Source organism: Vulpes lagopus, chromosome 2 (genome assembly GCF_018345385.1).
Source record: "Vulpes lagopus strain Blue_001 chromosome 2, ASM1834538v1, whole genome shotgun sequence".
NCBI lineage: Eukaryota > Metazoa > Chordata > Mammalia > Carnivora > Canidae > Vulpes > Vulpes lagopus.
In genome coordinates this window covers 130,765,632-130,785,263 of record NC_054825.1, presented here as the reverse complement: position 1 = coordinate 130,785,263, position 19,632 = coordinate 130,765,632, and the positions used below count along the sequence as shown (strand labels likewise).

Genomic DNA, 19,632 nt, shown 5'->3' with positions numbered 1-19,632 from the left:
GATGAGCTACCTGTGTTGAAAGGATCTGGGCATGTAGGAAAAATTGTGCATCTGCACATGTTATGTGTATCATCTTTTAAGAAAAATTCAATATTCTCCAAGGCCCAACACCCAGAAAGTCTGATCCAGTGTATATTTAAAATCCCCAGTGGGATCCCTGGGTGGCTCAGCGGTTCAGCGCCTGCCTTTGGCTCAGGGCGTGATCCCGGAGTTCCAGGATCGAGTCCCACGTCAGGCTCCTGGCATAGAGCCTGCTTCTCTCTCTGCCTGTGTGTGTGTGTCTCTCTCTCTGTGTCTCCCATGAATAAATAAAATCTTTACAAGTAAAAAATAATATTTGTATTTGTGTAAGTGCCCAGGCGATTGCGACGTGCTGCCTGGCAGGGCCTGAGTTATCTCAAACAACTTTCCTAACAAAACTAAGTTAATAAACGCCAACTTAATAAGCTGGGCTGATAAGCCCACATCACTGAACACAACTAAGCAACAAAGGCTTTCCCAGGGAGCACAGCCCCCCGTTACAAGGTGCCCGACGCACCATTCACAGCCCGATTCTGGAAAAGATACCAGAGCCCAAAGGAGGCCCCGGCTCGGCCCTGTGCTCTCCGGCAAGCAGGACAGTCCATCAGTAGCCATGCCCAGCCTGTCCCCAGAGTTCTCTGCCTTAGCATTCAAACCCATGCTGCCCAACGTGGCTACCCAAATGTAGTCAAAACTAAATAAAGTTCACAATTCAGTTCCTCAGGCCCAGCAGCCACATTTCAGGTGTCCGACAGCCATACAGAGCCAAGGGACGTGGTTCAGCAGAACACCAAGAATGGCTGTTTCCCTCCTCGGGAATTCTATTACATGGAACTGACCCGAAGCACTGATTCATGACCCCATTTTTCCTGAGGGGTCTGGCCTTCAAACTCCTATCCAGGTGCCACCTGATGGCCACAATACTGTGCAGAGAACAGTGGCCATCCAAGGGGGGGGGGGGGACTCCAGGAGGTCAGAAATCTCTAAGTCATGTGACACTTGCAAACCGCACCCCCCAGATGCTGACACCCCCAGTCATCCCATGGCCAAGAAGCTCCATCAGACCACCAGACGATTCTTTAACATTCTGAAAAAGAGCCTGATTCCAATTCAAACTACCAGTGCTAACCTGAGAGAGAATGAACGTCCTGATGTAACAGCCAACCCTCCCTCTCTGAGAACCGCCTAGCCACACTGAAAGATTCGGGTGGGGTTTTTTGCCTGGGAATTTGGAATTGGGGCTCAAAGAGAGCTAGCTGGAATCCCTTGGTCTTCTGAAGCATGCAGATAAACACAGTATCTCATCACCTGGCTTCAGCAACTAGGGACTTGGACCGGCCTGGCTACCTGGGGCCCCTGCCACAGCCCCTGTGTTACGCAGGGAGGGAGAGTTCTGGAGCACACCCCCTCACTGTGGCCTGCGTCTGCACAGAGCGGAGGGCGGCGCTCCTGCAGGCTGCAGGGATCTGGGCCTCATCCTGGGGAATGGCTCCACACTCAGCCTACACACCAGTCTCACGGGTTTGTTGAGACAAATACAGGAAATGATCCCTGTGGACGTTTAGCTTGGCGTCTGGCTGAAGAGAGACGCAGTGACGTGAGCTCTCCTTGCGGCTGTGGTGGCTGTCACGGTTACTTGCTGTGGCTCAGCCACACTGTTTACTCTTGGTTCTAATGGACACCCCAGCATCTTCTTAATTCTTTCCTAAAGGTAGGGCAATTTTGTTCCATGGCTTCGATTTGGAATTAACAAAAAACAAAACCCATACCAAAAAGAAGAGTATTACCACTACAGTATTACCACTACAGTAAACTGTGGTTTACTCCCTCTATTTCTATGCCATTTACTGGTACCACAATTACTAGGACTAGTTATAATGACACTAGCTACCAGTTTTTTGAGTGTCTAGTCCATGCCGAGCATTGTGTGAAGCCCTCTATAAATATTATCTCACTGAATCCTCACACTGTAAGGGGGAGTCTACTGTTATTCTCACTCAAGAGCTGAGAAAACAGACCAAGAAATTTAAGTGACTTGCCTAAAATCATGGAGCTAAGGAAAACAAGATCTGAACCTAGCTCTGCCTGACTGGACACCCTGTGCCTTTTACCACTACACCAAGCTATAGCAGAAATCTTCCTGAAGCTAAGAAACTAGCCCCGCACCCCCAGTCCCACCCCAAAATTAGAAGAACTTTCTATCATACATTGTAAGGGTCAATAAAAGTCATGGTGCTTTTAAAGTCATGGACTTTTTAAAGTCCAAATGAAAAGGGACTCTCATTCTTCCCCAGTGACTGGCTGTCTCTCTTTCAAATGCATATTTTATCCTCTTTACCTGGACTCCTGGATTTTCAGTATCTGTTTATTGCAACTCTAAGAGACTTCCTCCCCCTGGATCCCCAAATAGTTCCTGAATGGGTGGGGCAGGAGAGCTGAGACCTTGCATCGTGACCCCGTTTGAAAAGAAACCATAAAACAAGCATTAAGAATGGTTTCTTCCTATATAGGGAGAGGTTTTCAGGAAACAGCCAGTCAACCATATTTCAAAGAATGCCAAGCTTGAGCTCTTATCTCCACATCAGATTATACTCCAGTGAACCAGCATCTCTATCTCAAGGACTCGCCTGTGGGAGGATGCTTCATGGACCGCATTACCAGGAATTCTCTAAAACAAACGGTTCTGTGCACAGCATATTCTCTGAGGAGTCTGCCCACCTGTACAGGAAACCCAGTTGTTTGCGGCCCATTTTATGGGGTCTGGAGCCAAACTAGCACAAACTTACACCAAAGCAGAACGCCCATGAGCCGAAATTAACCAGCAACCTTTTTTCCTTCTCCCCACCCAAAAGGTACACCCACACTTTCATGCAACACACAGAACGATCCAGAAGCTTAGGGGAGAACAGAGAGATTATCACTCCTAGAATTTTGGGTTTCGTAGGGCAGTGGAATTTCAGAAGCATCTGGTAGACTGATGGAGTTAAGAAAACAAAAACACTTAAGCACAACAAGCAAACATGACTCACGGCCACACACTCATGTTATCTTCTATCACTACTATTTCAAAAAGAAAAAAAATTTAAAGTAAAAACACAGAAAAGCCAGAGGCTCTGAGTAAAAATCCTGTTCCAGACCACAGCCAGGAACAGAGGAAGTGCTCCACCAGGCTGGATGGGCTTGTCACCCTACACTGCCCAGCGCGGGAGCCCATCTCCGCCCAGGCCCTGTGGGCAGCCCTGCGGGTCCCTTGCTCCCAGGGCCCCCTCCCCACCCCACACTCCCCAGTTCCCATCCCACTCTCCCTTCCTAACTGGGCAGGGGCCGGGTGCCAGACACATTCTCTGCACGTCCAAAGAGCCCACATGGAATTTCTACCAACTCTATTCCTGGAGAATAAACTCTACTTTTTCCCAGAAATGTGCTTTAAGGAGTTATGTCTGTGTACATGCTATGAGCAATGTCTAGGTCCTATTCTAAAATCCGTTATGGGGGATTTATGGAGCATAAATAGTGTCACCCACAAAGTGAAGAAAAATTAGGAAGCACTTTACTACAGCATTAAAACTGGAACAATTTCCAGAGAAGAAATACACATTTGTGAATATGATAAAGTACTCAGCAAATGAGTATTCTCTAAATCAAAATCACAAGAGCTATCACCTTACACCTGTCAAAAGGGCTAAAATCAAAGAGACAAGAAATAACAAGTGTTGCTGAGGATGTGGACAAAAGGGAACCCTCCTTCACCATAGGTAGGAAGGTATATTGGTGCAGCCATTGTGGAAAGCAGGAAAAGGTTCCTCCAAAAATTAAAAGTAGACCTACCGTATGATCCAGCAACTCTGCTGGGTATTTATCTGAAAAAAACACTAATTCAAGTAGAGATACGTACCCCATGTTCACTGCAGCATTCCTCACCACAGCCAAGACATGGCAGCAGCCCAAGCGCCCATCAATAGATGGATAAAGATATGGTATGTGCGCATGTGTACACACAAAGACACACACACAGGAATATTAGTCGGTCATGAAAAAGAATGAAATCTTGCCATCTGTGACAACACAGATGGACCTAGACAGCATTTCAGTAAGTGAAATAAATCTGTGAGGCAAATATGCCATGTGATTTCACTTGCATGTGGAATCTAAAAACAAGAAACAAAATGGGTCATGGATGGAGAGCCGTCTGGAGGTGGGGGGGGATGGGTAAAATACGAGGTGGGGGGGATTAAGAGGTTCAAACTGCCAAGCATAAAATAAATAATGCGGGGACCCAACGTCTAACCCAGGGGAGAGCTAACACGCAACAGCCTGATGAAGAGGCCGGTCCCACATTATCGCATGAACCCCCCTCACGGCCCTGCATCTTCCCAGCGAGGGGAGTGCAATGGAGTCTCGACTGGCACCGGAGCGGAGCTAAGGGGTTAGGGCACAGGCCTTGCCTTCTCGTCCTGGTAGATCTTGTTGACACTCTCCAGCTGCGAGTCGTGGCTGGACTGGATGCGGTCGAGCTGCTCCCGCTGCTTTTCCAGCTCCCCCTGGAACTCGTTCTTCTTCAGCTCCACGGCGCCCCTCTCGGCGGCTGCCCTGCGGACCCTGCCCTCCAGTTCCACGATCCTGGTCTATGGGGACACCACACATGGCTGGTGAGGGCGAACCCAGGCTGACCCCGGGACCAGGCCAGGACAGAGAAGCCAGTTTGGGGGTTCAGGGTCCGGCACCAGCAGGAGACAGTACCTGGGGTGGGGGGGGTGCTCCCACTCAGCCCTGTGGGTCCCTCGCCCAGGGCCCTCCCCCAACCCCACACAACCCTGCTCCCAGCCCACTCCCCTTCCTAACCAGGCCCAGGCTGCTGCCAGACACCACCTCTGCAGGTCCTGCAGAGCCGGATGGAAGCTCTGCAAACCCTCCTCCTAGACCATAAAGTCTACTTCCTCCCAAGATGTGCTTTAAGGAGTTCTGTGTGTTATGAACCATTTTGGAAGTCAATGGTGTAGAAGCTACAACAGTTTTTCCCAGAGACACAGTATTATAAGTAGAGGAAGTCACTTGTCTGGGCTTCTTTGTCACCACTGCTAATCTTCAAGGAAATACCACCATAGCCCTCCCAGGGACTCTGGGTGGCTGAAATGACGTGAGTACATAAAGTGCCTCATGCTTTACAAGGTGCTCAAATATTTAGTTCTGTTTCCCTCCTGCTGATGACAAAGCACTTAACTCTTTGGCAGACAGAACTTCTAGCAACAGATTCATTTCTCCTGCTCTGGACACCATGTCCACCTGTGCCCAGAGGACGGGCTCCGGTGGAGTTCACACGAAAGCACCACCCTTCGGGGTGAGTAAGCCTGAGAGGATCTCACACGGGATGGGGCTTCATGGCTCAGAGCCCAAGCTCTGCCCTCAGAAACACTGGGTTCAAATCCCCAGGCCTCTTGTACGTTCTGTGTCTCGATCTGCCTACCTGGTAAATGGGGAAAATGAAGTCCCAAACCTACAAGGTTTGTGTACAGAAGATAGTGTATACGATGTGTTGTTGAAGAAAAATCATTTGGATACTTGTTAAAACAGAAAGGAAAACTTCCTTCAAGACTCCTGCAATAGGGGTCACGTCTATGCAGTAGGGGAGAGAACCAGCCCCACTCTGAACACAGCCGAGACAGCTAAGAGTTTACAGCCAATGGCAGAGGGAGGGGTCAGTGGAGGAAGACTATCAAGGGGAGACCTCAAGAGCAGGGGGATTTCTGGCTAAAGGCAGGCGAAGAGCTCAGACATCACGGGAGAGGCAGCAGGTGCCTGACCAGATGCTGGGGGAGGGGATGATTTAGCAGGATTCTTTGCTAAGTGGCTGGGCAGGCTGCAGACAGGATACGGGAGGCCAGGAGGGAGGCCTCATGGAGAGGAGGGGTCAGAGCTGCCTGACCATAGTCTCTGTCCTTGCTCAGCATTGCCGGACCCATGATAGGCAGTGATAATGGGAAAGCTAAAGTTACCCTTCCTTACATGATGATTTTAACAACTGGCCCATCTAAACACACACTTCCCACACTTGTCACCCAAATGCATTTCCAATACCACTCTTTGAGGTCTAGCGTGGACTGGGGGGCCCGACGGGCTGTGGTCTGTGTACCGAAGCAAGCCATCTTCCCAGAAACGGCCCCCACAGCTGAACTAAAAATCATTCACTCACAGGACAAGCAGAGGCGGCTGTTCCGGTAGCAATCCCAAATCACAGAGAGGTCCTCTCCCACCCAAGAGCAGAGCTGGCGTGGAGAGTCTAGCCCGTGGCTGAGTGCAGGGTACCTAGAGCCCCAAACTCACGATAGGAAGTACACGCATGCTAGACGGAATGCCTCAGGGGGTGGCAAACAGCAAACCCCTTGACCCCAGCACCCGGCAACTTTAAAAACTTTGACACCCATGCAAATACAAGCAAAACACCTGCAGATCCACACTCCGCGAGCTGGCGATCCAGTAGTTGAAGCCCAGGACGATGATGCAGGCCACCAGGGCAGCCAGCACAAGGGGTGGCGACTTCATGCTCCGGCGCCCGTTTCCCAGTCCCATCATCTCAAAGGCTGGTTGAGAATCTGCCAAATAGAACAAGCCCATGAGCCTTTGTACAGCAGCGCTGGGCCTGGAGCAGACCCCGTGCGCCGGCACAGCCGACACAAAGGCACTTTGCCTGGACACACGATCCCGCAGGAGAGAGCCATGTAAGTAGCACAGCCTGAGCCCACAAGGCTGGGTGCCCTGCGCTGCGGGCCAGCCCCCCAGGACAGGCTGGCAGGAGTGAGCATCGTCCTGCAGCCCCAGCACCTGTGGCCCGAGACCTCGGGCAGGTAACAATCTCTCATGCACGTCAGTTTCCTCCGCTGTCAAACGTTAGGGCGAGTGTAGTACTTACCACTCCAGTACAGGCTGACGTGAATCACCTGTTTGAACAGAGACAGCAGATATCAAATGCTTCCACATCACCTTAGGGGGGAAAACCATTTCTCATTGTTCCCCGAAGAGCTCTTTTTGATTTGAGACCTAACAAGGAAGCGGTTTTCGCCCCTGGACAGAATCACTAACAAGACCCAGTCAAAGCATTTGTTGAGCAAAGCCAGAAAGCACCCGGGAGTGTAGATGCCCACTAAGTCGCGGCCCACTGTGGACCCCTCCACTCCGCACACGCACGTGCACACACACACGCTGTACACACTCACGGCGCTGCCTGCAGGAGAGGCGCTGGCCCAGGCTTCCTCAGAATGGCTGCTTCTCCCAGCGTGCAGCGCGGACACCTTAGCAACACAGCTGCAGAGAGCAGCCCCTTGTCCAGAGAATCCCAGACGCGGCTTACAAGGTTTGTCTCGGGCTTCAACCCGAGACCGGGCTGCCAGGATGCCAGCACTGTGCACCGAGCACGGAAAGCCGACCTTCCCAAAAGGCTTTGCTGAGCCAGCCAGAACAGGACCCGATCAGAGGGAGGGCAGCGTGCACAATAAAGGCCATCTCTGAGAACAGGTACGCTTCTATGCCAGGTGTGGCCCTGGGGGTGGGGGGCACAGGAGGGGACAGGGAGGGAAGACCCCAGGGACTCAGCTTCCAGGTTCAATTCCTGCGAGCAAGATAGCGAAGAGCTGACAGGGCCAGCTCTCCCCCCAAGGTGTTCCTATCTGGTGTGTCACCAGGAGACCTCTGCGGGAGTCTACATGGGGATAAATGAGCAATCTCTGGAATTGCCTGAAATAAAGCACCACCAGAATTCTGAAGCACAGACCTGACCTCAGCCTCTGCTGGTGCCTTCCTCACCAGATGAAAGAGGGGGAAAAAACTTTAAAAATCAAATATCAGTTGAAATCAGCAAGCACTATATATATTAAAGGAAGGTAATGCTCAGAAATACTAAACTTCTAGAAAATTCTATATACCTGCTGAAAACGTGTCTCCACTCCCTCATATCTGATTTTGCTCACAAAAGTCTTTTTTACTCTTTTTAAACTTTAAAAAGTATGTATAAAACTACAAATACAAATGGGGAGAAAGATCACACAGTCAAGTGTGAAATGAGAAGTCTCCCCTCTAACGGCAGCATCCTTCTATTCCAGCTGCTCTCAACCCTCACGGACTCCTGCATCACCTGGAACCGAGGCACGGCGCAATCCTTCACCTGCAATTCAATGGGTGTAGAGAAGGGCCCAGGTATTGGTAGTTTTCAGTGCTCCCGGGCGATTCTAATATCCAGCCACTCTCCTAGATATCATTCTCCATGTTTCTTGACGTTTATACAAGCATCGACGTACATATTTTTAAATCCAAACAAGATCATTCACACTGTTCTGTAATGTCATGAGTCACTTAGTCATACATTTTATCGCACTTTTCCTGGTTGCACATTACAGTTTGCTCTTTTCTTTTCAAAGTTCTGAATGGGCACCACTGTGTGCAAGGTTTACTTAACCTCCTACAGAGGGCCTTTCGGCTTATTTCCAACAATGCTGCCATGAACACCCTTTCACATCCACACCTGGGTTTGCAAACCCCCTATCCAGGTGTGCGATCCCCAACACAATCCTGAAATCCAAATTGCTCTAAGAGCCCAAAGGGAGTTTTAAAAACTTACCCATAGCAACCAAACCTGACCTGAACTCAGATCAAGGTCTGATCAGAACTTACCCAAAACTACTTAAAGTCTTTATCTTTCTCCCTTTGTGTGAATATTCATATGTCTTGCTGCAGAAAGATTTAGTGTTCAAGTACAGGGTGCTCCGCAGATCCTGCTGGGGTTGTCACATAATATATAATGAGTGCATCTTATTATCTTCTGAATTCTGACAAAATTCTGAATTCCAAATACCTCTGGCTTCCAGGGGTTTGGGAAGGGAGGAGGAACCAGCAAGGAGCTTACTCCATGTGAGGCACTCAAGTGTTTCCAACACAGTGGTCCCTGAAGCCTCTCAGCAATTCTGAGGGGCACTAATCGCCTCCATTTTGCAAGCGATGGAATAAATCACAGACAGCTGTAGAAAAATTTCAAGAAGTGGTCCTGCTGGGTCATAGGTATTTAAAACTGATAGAGCTTATTGCCTCCAAAACATTTAGCAAATTACAAAGCACAAAGAGTAGAAAACCCTGGACGACACTGCCTTAGCCAGGTGATCAAAGTGAATGCAGCTACTAGTGGGACAGACATCATAGACCACCCAACAGGATGCACCGGGGAGGAAAGTTCAGAGGAACTTATATTGAGGGACATTCTATATTCAAAAATGTTAATTTAAAATCATGGAAAACAAGGAGAGTGAGAAACTGTCAGAGAGATGTGACAACTAAACAAAGGGATGGGTGGGTGAGGGATCTACTATGTTTGCAACTTTCATAAATTCAAGTCATCTAAAAAATTTTGGATATATCTTATTCCATTGGCTTCCAAAGCAGTTCCAATAATTTACTCTCCCACTAGTAGAGAGAAATGTCTGTTTTCTCACACAATAACACCAAAATAAAACTTCTGATGTTTGGCAAGCTCATCAGTAATGATGTTTTAAAATACATTTCTTGGGGTGCCCAGCTGGCCCAGTCCATAGAGGATGTGACTCTTGATCTTGGGGTCATGAGTTTGAGCCCCACATTGGGCAAAGAGCCTACTTTAAAAAATATACTTCTTAGCATAAATGAGCATCTTTTCAATTATTGGCCATTGGTTCATTTTAGTGAAATGTGTTTTTATACTTTCTGCCCATTTTTTTTTAAAGATTTTATTTATTCATGAGAGAGAGAAAGAGAGAGGCAGACACAGAGAGAGGGAGAAGCAGGCTTCCCATAGGGAGTCCGATGTGGGACTTGATCCTGGAACTGGGACCAAGCCCTGGGCCAAAGGCAGACACTCAACCACTGAGCCACCCAGGCATCCCTTTTCTGCCCTTTTTTTTTTTTTTTTAAGTGATGTAAACTTTTTTTTTTTTTTAATTTTTATTTATATATGTATGATAGTCACAGAGAGAGAGAGAGAGGCAGAGACACAGGCAGAGGGAGAAGCAGGCTCCATGCACCGGGAGCCCGATGTGGGACTCGATCCCGAGTCTCCAGGATCGTGCCCTGGGCCAAAGGCAGGCGCCAAACCGCTGCGCCACCCAGGGATCCCTTTTCTGCCCATTTTTAAACTTGGGTGTTCACCTTGTTGAATTATAAGAGCTCTTTGTATGTTAAATCTTTGGTATTTCACGAGGATATCTTTTGTTCTCAATTTTTCATTTGTTCTTTGACTTTCACTTTTTCTTGGAATTTTTTGCCCATAGTCTTGGGTTGTTGGTGATGTTTTTAAAACAACCTACTCTTGTCAATCTTTTATCATGTCTGGATTTTACTTACACTTTTTTTTTAAAGATTTTATTTATTTATTCATGAGAAACACAGGGAAAGAGAGAGGCAGAGACACAGGCAGAGGGAGAAGCAGGCTCCATGCAGGGAGCCTGATGTGGGACTCGATCCCAGGACCCCAGGATCACGCCCTGGGCTGAAGGCAGACGCTAAACCGCTGAGCCACCCAGCGATCCCGATTTTGCTTACACTTAAAAAGACATTTGTACTCTAAGTTTAGAAGCACATTTACTCATATCTCCTCTCAACATACCCATGGCCTCATACATTTATTTAAATCTTCCATCTACTTGGAGTTCCCTTTTGGTGTAAGGAGTAAAAAATCCAAAAAATATTGGGTTTTGGTGTGTGTGTGTGTCTGAGAGAGAGAGAGAGAGAGAAAGAGACGGCTAGCCAGTTCTGTCAGCACCCTTTACTAAAAAATATATTTTTACCTAGGGCTTTGAAAGCCTATCTTCGTCTACACTTAATTCCCTAACAATATACTTCTAGATGAAGTCCATGTATGAGTGTTTATTTTATACCAGCAGATAGAAGTCAATGGATGGATATACTACAAGCCTGAAAACAATAAAAAATCTCAATTCTCACCTTCAAGGTAAGTATTCTGATGATCATTCAAAACTCTTTCTTGAGCCAATTAGAATGTACTGACCAACTATCCTGAGACAGGTGCTGTGCTAGCACCAAGCAACTCAGGACAGTGTTAAAAGAATAAACTCTAGAACCCATTGTCCGGTGTCAGACTCTGGTTCCACCTCTTAGGAACCATAGGACCTATCTGAGCATCACTGTCCTCACAAGGTTATTGTAAGGATGTAATAAGATATGAGAGGTGCTTAGAACCACACATGGCACATAGTAATTGCTCAATAAATTTGATTAGAGATGGAAAGATGAATAAGAAATCATTTCTAGATCTAGTCGTTTCCCCATTTCATAAAGAAAAGGTGATGAATGTCTTCCTTCCACCATCATTCTACTTTATAAGGAACCAGCTTTATGCATTCGTCCTATTGACTCTGCTGTCAATGAAGCAGCAGTAACTGCCATCACCTGAGGCAGACTCCCCGCTGCCACCACGGCACCAGACACCCCAGACCAGGACCCCATTATGAAAAAGAGAGGTTCTGGGAAGCCCAACATGAGCCTGGTCTCAGAAGCCCCTTGCTATGACCCAGCACTTGGCTGGCCAGGAAACCATGCAGCTGCCCAGAGGGCACAGACAGGAGAGCCTGGGGCTACTAAGGGACACAGGGCCACTTGGCTACGGAGGTGAGCACAAGGGAGGGTAGCCTGGCACTTTGGCGCTGACTTTCAGGACTGTAGAAACCTCTGCTGCTGAAAACAAAAGGCCAGATACAGGTAGGAAATGATGAAGGCTAAGGTGGTACCTCGGAGCCATCACTGACAAGTGTCAGGTACTTCAAACACTCTCCTTCCCCAACCTTAGTTCTCTGGGCCGAGGGGGTGACGGCAGGGGTGGGAGACAATTGCATCAGGTATATGAATATTCACTGTAACTGGGGCTTCAGAATGGGTTGTGTCTCGTATTTGACTGTATCTGACACACTGAAAAATGGTTAACCTAAATCAGCTGAACTTTGTGGAACCCCCAGGCTTCCCTGGAGAAAAAGAAAGTGATGTGTTTCTGCATTAAATGTCTCTTGGTAATAGGAAATGTGAAAAGAATTGCACATTCTTTCCTACTGGCTTCATTTTAAAAATTCAACCTACTGGTTAAAATTATTGTTTGCATGTAAGATAAAGATCTTTTTGTAGGGGATCCCCGGGTGGCTCAGTGGTTTAGCACCTGCTTTTGGTCCAGGGCGTGATCCTGGAGTCCCGGAATCGAGTCCCTCGTCAGGCTCCCTGCATGGAGCCCGCTTCTCCCTCTACCTGTGTCTCTGCCTCGCGCATGCGCTCTCTCTCTCTCATGAATAAATAAATAAAATCTTTAGAAAAAAAATCTTTTTGTAAAAGAAGAAAAACCTCTAATTACTTAAGAAAGGCACCTGAAAATGAGCAACCTGCCAAATACACTGGCCCCTTGATTTACTTTTTTTTCTTGTTTACTTATTTCCACATAGGTCTTTTTCTTCTTTTTTTAAGATTTAAGAGAGAGCACTCAAGCTGGGGCAGGATGGGCAGAGGGAGACAACTAGAGAAGTTTAAGCAGGTTCTGCGTTCAATGCAGAGCCTGATGTGGGGCTCAATCTCACCACCCTGAGATCATGACCTGAGCTGAAATCAAGAGCAGGACGCTTACCCAAATGAGCCACCCAGGTGCCCCAAGAATTTATTTTTAAGTAATCTCTATACCCAACATGGGGCTTGAACCTACAACCCTGAGATCAAGAGTCACATGCTCTACAGACCGGGGGCCCCTCCACATGGGGGCTTTTAATCATATAGGCAGATACTGTACGTAGGAGCAATCGAGTCAGAACAGCTCATTAGACCAACGTGACCGCTGCGGAAACCATACAGCTTCTCCCGTGGGAGAGCCCCACCTTTCTTCCTTCTCCAAAACGGCCTCACCTGGATCTAGGAGACTCTGCAGGAGGCTTAGCAGGAAGCCCAGAAGTCCCTCTGCACTGAGCAAACAGACCTGAGACGCCCTGCTCAGGGCAGATGAAGGATTCGGTCACCAACAATTTTCTGAGGGTTTAAAAACATTCTGCCCTGCCCCAAGAATGTCCCCAAGCAGAGGTGAGCATGCCATGCCAGCCCTGTTTTGTGAACACAGCCGCCCCAGCTCCCTTGAGGGCCACAGCTGTCTCTGGTTCCAGACAGAGTTGATGAGCTGATCCAAATCCACTCATAGGGTTATTATGAGGACTCAACCGGTTAAAATACTTATTATCTGGCCCCTTACAGAAGTTTTTCAACTCCTGCTCTAAGCCATTAGCGTTGAATGACCAGGTCCACAGCATTCTCCTAAAATTGCTCTAAAAGCTTACCAGGAAGTGCAGAGAATTTCGTCTTACTTCCCCAACCCCCAATTACAAACATCATGTTTCCCCAGCTCTGGAAGCTGACAGTTTATAAAGGAAAAACTTAAACATTATGGTGTTCTTAGTAATACTGTACTGCATATTTGAAAATTGCTAACAGGGTACATCTTAAAAGTTCTTACAAGAAAAGAATTTTGTGACTGTGGTGACAGACATTAACTGGATTAATTGTAGTGGTCATTTCTGCAATACATACTGACTACTACATCGTACTCCTGAAACTAGCGTGACGTCAGTTATACCTCAAAAAAATTTTCTTAAAAAACTTTTAAAATCCGTGTGCATGACAGGGTGCCTGGGTGGCTCAATCAGTTAAGCAGCTGCCTATGGCTCAGCTCATGATCTCCAGGCCCTTGGACGGAGCTCCACATCAGGTTCCTTGCTTGCCCCACTCCCTCCGCCCCTCCCCCAGCCCTCCAGCCCTGCTCATTCTCTCTCTTGAATATTTTTTAAAAATTCATTTGCATGTTTAGTATTACATACTGAAAATACCAAAGAGCAAGGTGGACAACTGAAAATGAATGAGAGGAACCAAATTCCATTGTGCTTTTTCCAGCACTTGAAATTTTCTGAAGAAAGGCCACCTCCTACATGGATGCCAAGACTACATTTTGGCAGGAACTCCCGAATTTTCCTCTAGTTCAAGAGTTGGCAAACTGTAGCCCAAAGGCTGAATCCCGCCAGCTACCTGTTTCTGTACACTGCCTACAAGCCTAGTTTTTCAGTTTTTAATGGTTAAAAAAAATCAAAAGAATATATCATGACATGTGAATAGCACATGCAATTAAAATGTGGGGGTCCATAAATAAAGTTTTATAAGGACACAGTCACTCCCACTAATTTATCCCTTGTCTATGGCTGTCAGGTTACAAGAATTGAGTCCACCAACAGGGCACATGCATCCCAAAGGGTAATGGAAGATGCTCCACAGGGCTAGAGAAGAAAATCTGAGAAGTTATGTTAATTTGTATCCATGAAACATAGTGATATAACTATTACATAAAAAAACTTGAAACTATATTATATGTAGACTAATCATATTAAGGATCTTATACCATCTTCCATTTTACTAATTCTATTACACGACCATAAAATATCAACAGTGCTAATAAAAGTAGAAACTGACCTGCATGCTAAGTCTCTCTGTTGAAAGGCACATGGCCCCAACCTGTGAGGTGCCTGAGGAACTCCTCTGACCTTGGCACTGTGCACAGAGAGGTGGACTGACAAATTATAACCAGACCAAACCTTACAGAGGCTAAGAAGCTTTAAGATTCATATAAAAAGCACAAATTAAAGTCATTCTAATAAACATAAGCATGGGCAAACACAGGCCCACTGCTGGGAAGGCACATCTTCAGTTCTGCACGAACCATGTCCCAAAGTAAAACCTATGATGATATAATCAGATCTAGCAAGAAACAAGCCAAAAATATTCACAATTCAAGGAGTATATGAAATAGGGCTTTACCTCTACTGCCACTAAGCATGAATCCAGCTCTAAGAAGTATTCTGGACCTTGAGATACAAGACAGTAATAGCACGTGCACCTGACTTATAAATAACAAAACCACAGGGGAGTGCTAAACATCTGTGTAATTGAGATAGCTGATCTATAACAATGAATTAATTTTAAGTTTTTGTTTTTTAGATTAATGATAATGATCAAAAAAGTTTGGAAACCATAGCAAGTTACCATCTGTATCAGTATGATCATTATTATATCATACTCTGACGTACATTTTCCTCCTGTCGGGCACTAATTAATCTTCAAAATCTTAGCTAAGGAAAGTGCTATTAAGACAGTCCTGAAGAGTTTTAAACAAAAATAAGATCAAAATATTGTAACAATCAGAGAAGGCATGATTTTACCCCCCCAAAAAAGTGTAGGAAATTCACTGTGCGAAACAAAGCAGACTCCCTGGGAACTTGGTAAGGACTTCTGAAACCTCAAGCCAAGTCCTTTCATGTGATGTCATCATTAACTGGAAAAGTCGAGAAAAGAAAATGACCACAACCTAAGAATGTTTTTTTGTAGGAGGAAGTGGAGAGCAGGAAAATGAAATACTACTCACGCTTTTCTAAGGTAAGACAAAAGCATATCAAGACCATTTCTCCTACTTTTGAAAAAAAAAAAGAAGTGCTTTTTTTGTTTTTTAAACAATAAAAAAAGAAGTGTTTTTCTCTTATCCAAATGATGGATGTTCTTTCTCACCTTAGGTCATTCAAAAGAAAATAAAAGGTAATAAAGCAATACAACTACATTAAAGCCAGGGCATGGGGCCTCTCATCCGTCATCTCCTGCTCTCCCTTCTCTGGGGCTAGCCTTCCCTAGGGGCCACGCCACCTCCAAGCTCCTTTCCACTACTGTACCAGCCACAGGACACTGCTCAGCACAGCCTGCTAGAAGCCTCCTCCCTGGAGAGGCAGTTTCCCCAGGCTCTGCCCTTCTACCTTGTGCTTCAGAGGCAGAAAGCCTGTCTGCACATTCACAGGGTTTTCAACAAGGTCAGCAGTTTCCTCCTTGCTGGGGGAAAGTGGCCACAAAAGCCAACCGAAGACAGATAGCCCCTGACACATTCAACCATCCTCACTTCTGTTTCTGCCCTACCCCTCAAAAAATAATATAAATACAAAAATCTTTTCATCCCTCATCAATAACCCGGCCCATTGCCAACAATTAGAAAGGAGACGGCATCCTTTGCTCCCCAGAGCAATGTCGTCCACATCTGATCCCCTTTAGTCCCCATAACCACTCCTTCCTCTCATTCTTGGTCCTACATCATAACAAAACCCATGGGGAGGGGGGGGCGGGTGATAACCTCTGCACAGGAAACCAAAACACGTCTGGAAGAGCTCACTGTTTTCTTTAAACATCCTAGGGATTCAATGTCTTTTTGACCACTGACATCTTAAAAACGAGTTCTGGCCTAAGGACAGCATGTCTTACCATATTGCTGGTTGTACTTACAAATAAAATCATTCTTCCCAAGTGCATGAGCTTACCTTAATCTTCTATAGCATAAGCAGGAGGAGCCAGACCGCCAAGAGATTCCACCGCTCCCCTGGTCTCATGCTCCAAAAATCACAGAAATACTGAAACTGCCTAAATTTGAGTCAACATGACGGCCATAAGTCAAGGAGAGTCACTGGAAAGCTGTTCAGTATTTCATCAGACTGTGGGACATCTTAATAATCCATCCCTAGGAATGTGCGGAATTTCGAGCTATAGGGCTTTGGAGAACCCAAACCAGACAAAGGAAATCTCAGACTCGCGAAAGCCACACAAGTTTGGTCATGCAAACCTCGAGAAGGGAGAATCTGGAAGTGACCAGCAACGTCACGGCATCCCCCGTACGACGGTCCTTAAATTACACTAAAAAGAACATTCATCAAAATAGGCATTGCCTCATTTTACCTTAAAAAAAGAAATCATCACAAACAGCACACGGAGTGTGAAACAGACTGGATGTAAACCCAGGAGACTATTCTCACAGCGGAGCAAAAGTTGTGCGGACGCTGCCCACGGTCCTAGGCTGGACACGCTCGCTCGGGCGCGAGCCTGGAGCAGCCCCGCCACCGGCTCGCGGCCCCGGGCCACCAGCCCACGAGCGCGCTTCGGGGCCGCCCCCTCCACCCGGGCGCCGCGCCACAGCGGAGAACAGAAAGCAAGGCCGCGCGGCCCCGACCGGCGGGCGGGGAGGCGGCCCCGGGCGGCTCGGGCTCGCGGGCTCCGGTGACCCGCTGCGGCGCGGGCGGAGGAGCGGGCAGGCGGCCCGGCGCCGCGCACTCACCTCCGGCCGCGGCTCGAGCCGCTCGGCGCCGCAGGACCCGCTCCCAGGCCGCCCGCCGCCGGCCTCCCGCTCGCCGCCGGCCTCGCGCTCCCCGCCGCCCCGCGCCGCGCCCAGCACCGCCGCGTCTCCGGCCTCCGCAGCGGCGAGTCCCCGCCCCCGGTCCGCGCCGGCGGCGTGGGGAGGAGGTGGCGCCGCGAGCGCCGGGAGGCGAGGCCCGGGCCGCGCCCGCCTGCACGCCCCCCTCCCCGCGCGCCCCCTCCTCGGCCGCCCCCCTTCCCCGCGCGCCCCCTCCCCGCGCGCCCCCCTCCCCCGCGCGCCCCCTCCCCGCGCGCCCCCCTCCCCCGCGCGCCCCCTCCCCCCGCGCGCTCCCCTCCCCCCGCGCGCCCCCCTCCCCGGCCGCCCCCCTCCCCGCGCGCCCCCTCCCCCCGCGTGCTCCCCTCCCGGCGCCCGCCCTCCCCGCGCGCCCCCTCCCCCGGCCGCCCCCCTCCCCGCCCGCCGCCCCCTCCCCGCGCCCCCCTCCCCCCGCGCGCCCCCTCCCCGCCGCCCCCCCCCCCCGGCCGCCCCCCTCCCCGCCGCGCCCCCTCCCCGCGCCCCCTCCCCCCGCGCCCCTCCCCGGCGCCCCCCTCCCCGCGCGCCCCCCTCCCCCCCCGCCCCCGCGCCCCCCTCCCCGCGCGCCCCTACCCCCCTCCCCGCGCGCCCCCTACCCCCCCGCGCCCCCTCCCCCCCGCCGCCCCCCTCCCCGCGCGGCCCCCCCCCCCGCGCGCCCCCTCCCCGCTCGCGCCCCTCCCCGCGCGCCCCCTCCCCGGCCGCCCCCTCCCCGCCGCCCCCCCCCCGCGCGCCCCCCCCCCCCGCGCGCCCCCTCCCCGCGCGCCCCCTCCCCGCGCGCCCCCCCCTCCCCCGCGCGCCCCCTACCCCCCTCCCCGCGCGCCCCCTCCAGCCCCCCTCCCCCGCGCGCCCCCTAACCCCCCCGCGCGCCCCCTCCTCGGCCGCCCCCCTCCCCGCGTGGCCCCTCCCCGCGGCCCCCTCCCCGCGCGTGCCCCCCCCTCCCCAAGCCCCCCCTCCCCGCACGCCCCCTACCCCCCTCCCCGCGCGCCCCCTCCTCGGCTGCCCCCTCCCGCGTCCCCCTCCCCGCGCCCCCCTCCCCGCTCAGCCCCTTCCCCGCGCGCCCCCTCCTCGGCCGCCCCCGTCCCCGCGCGCCCCCCTCAGGACGCGGCTCCCGGGCAGCGGCCGAGCGGCCCGGCGCTTCCCAAGAAGGGGCCGGGAGCGGGGCGGCGGCGCGGAGCAAAGGGGCTCGGAGGAGAGAGGCGACCCCTCGCCTCACCCCCACCCCGTCCAGAGGGAACTTTCTGGAACGTGGGGCCAACTACATCCAGCGCCACCCACCTTGCCACACTCACAGACCTTCAGTGGTCCAGGCCCCAAACCGCCCAGGGTAAAGGGCCAACGAATAACAGGAATTTGGGGGGGGGGGGGTCAGTCCTCACAAATCTTTTTTCTGCCACCAACCCTAGCCGGTTCCTAATCTCCCCACGACCGTTACCCCTCAAAGTTTAATTTTTCGGACCGTGACCCTCCGATCTACTTGTGGATAAAATGAAGATTCCTGGACGCTGCGCAAGTGTGGTCTTCCAGGACTCTCCAAGGATGACGCCTGGGAGGCCTGAAGCCTAAACAGCGCCCCGAGCGCGCTGAGGTTTGAATGGCACCTTAGGCCACAGCTCCCTGAGAGGACGCCGCAAAACTAATGACCTACGCGGTATCCCTACTAGAAACTTCGAAAACGGGGGCTCTGAACCCTGACCGGCACTGGCCAAATTATCTGGGAGCTCTTGGAGGATTTGGATGCCAGGGTCCCAACCTCCAGAGTTCTAAGCCCAAACGTGGGTATTTTTATTATAAAGCTTTCCAGCTAATTCTAACATATGGCCAGCACTAGGAATAATTCTAGATTTATGTCTTTTTGAACCTATCTAGCTCTGGTCTCTGGGAAAGGAGCCTCTTCTCGCCCTTCCCAAATCCCAATCACAAAACAACAACAATAAGTACACAAACTCCCTTAGGAATGCTCACAGCCAAAATGGTTTTCAAACAGAACGAAGACTCACCTTGAGAAAGGAGACCTGGCACCTGAGCATGGTCTCCTTAAATTCAGGAAAAGGATTCTTCATGAGCCAAAACCTCCTAATTGAATTTAGAGTAATATTCTCCTATAGCCCAAAATGATAATTTTTGTGACCTGCTGTTAGACTGTTGCGGGTCGGGATCAAGAATCCAAGAGCCAGGGGGTGTGTTGGACGTCAGCCCTGGCTTTTCCAATGACTTGTATCACTTCTTTTTTATTTTTTTTTATTTAATTATGATAGTCACAGAGAGAGAGAGAGAGAGAGGCAGAGACACAGGCAGAGGGAGAAGCAGGCTCCATGCACCGGGAGCCC

At 50.1% G+C, this 19,632-nt stretch overlaps 1 protein-coding gene across 9 annotated transcripts in view; it reads right to left on the bottom strand.

Annotated features, from left to right (window-relative positions):
* The window catches only part of GOLM1 (golgi membrane protein 1), a 123,715-nt gene extending 104,996 nt beyond the window's left edge, over positions 1 to 18,719 (bottom strand). For 3 of the 9 annotated variants that reach the window (XM_041746564.1, XM_041746573.1, XM_041746572.1), the window contains exons 1-3: positions 17,198 to 17,348; positions 6,463 to 6,611; positions 4,467 to 4,646 (exon numbers count right to left, since the gene is read on the bottom strand). In XM_041746564.1, the coding sequence (XP_041602498.1) occupies positions 4,467 to 4,646; positions 6,463 to 6,591 (309 nt within the window). In that variant the 5' untranslated portion in view covers positions 6,592 to 6,611; positions 17,198 to 17,348. Of the gene's footprint in view, positions 1 to 4,466; positions 4,647 to 6,462; positions 6,612 to 6,928; positions 6,957 to 8,176; positions 9,837 to 16,821; positions 17,171 to 17,197; positions 17,359 to 18,580 lie in introns of those variants that run through there. The other 6 variants (XM_041746568.1, XM_041746565.1, XM_041746570.1 and 3 more) reach the window with 6 other exon arrangements.
* Between the last annotated feature and the right edge of the window lie 913 nt (positions 18,720 to 19,632).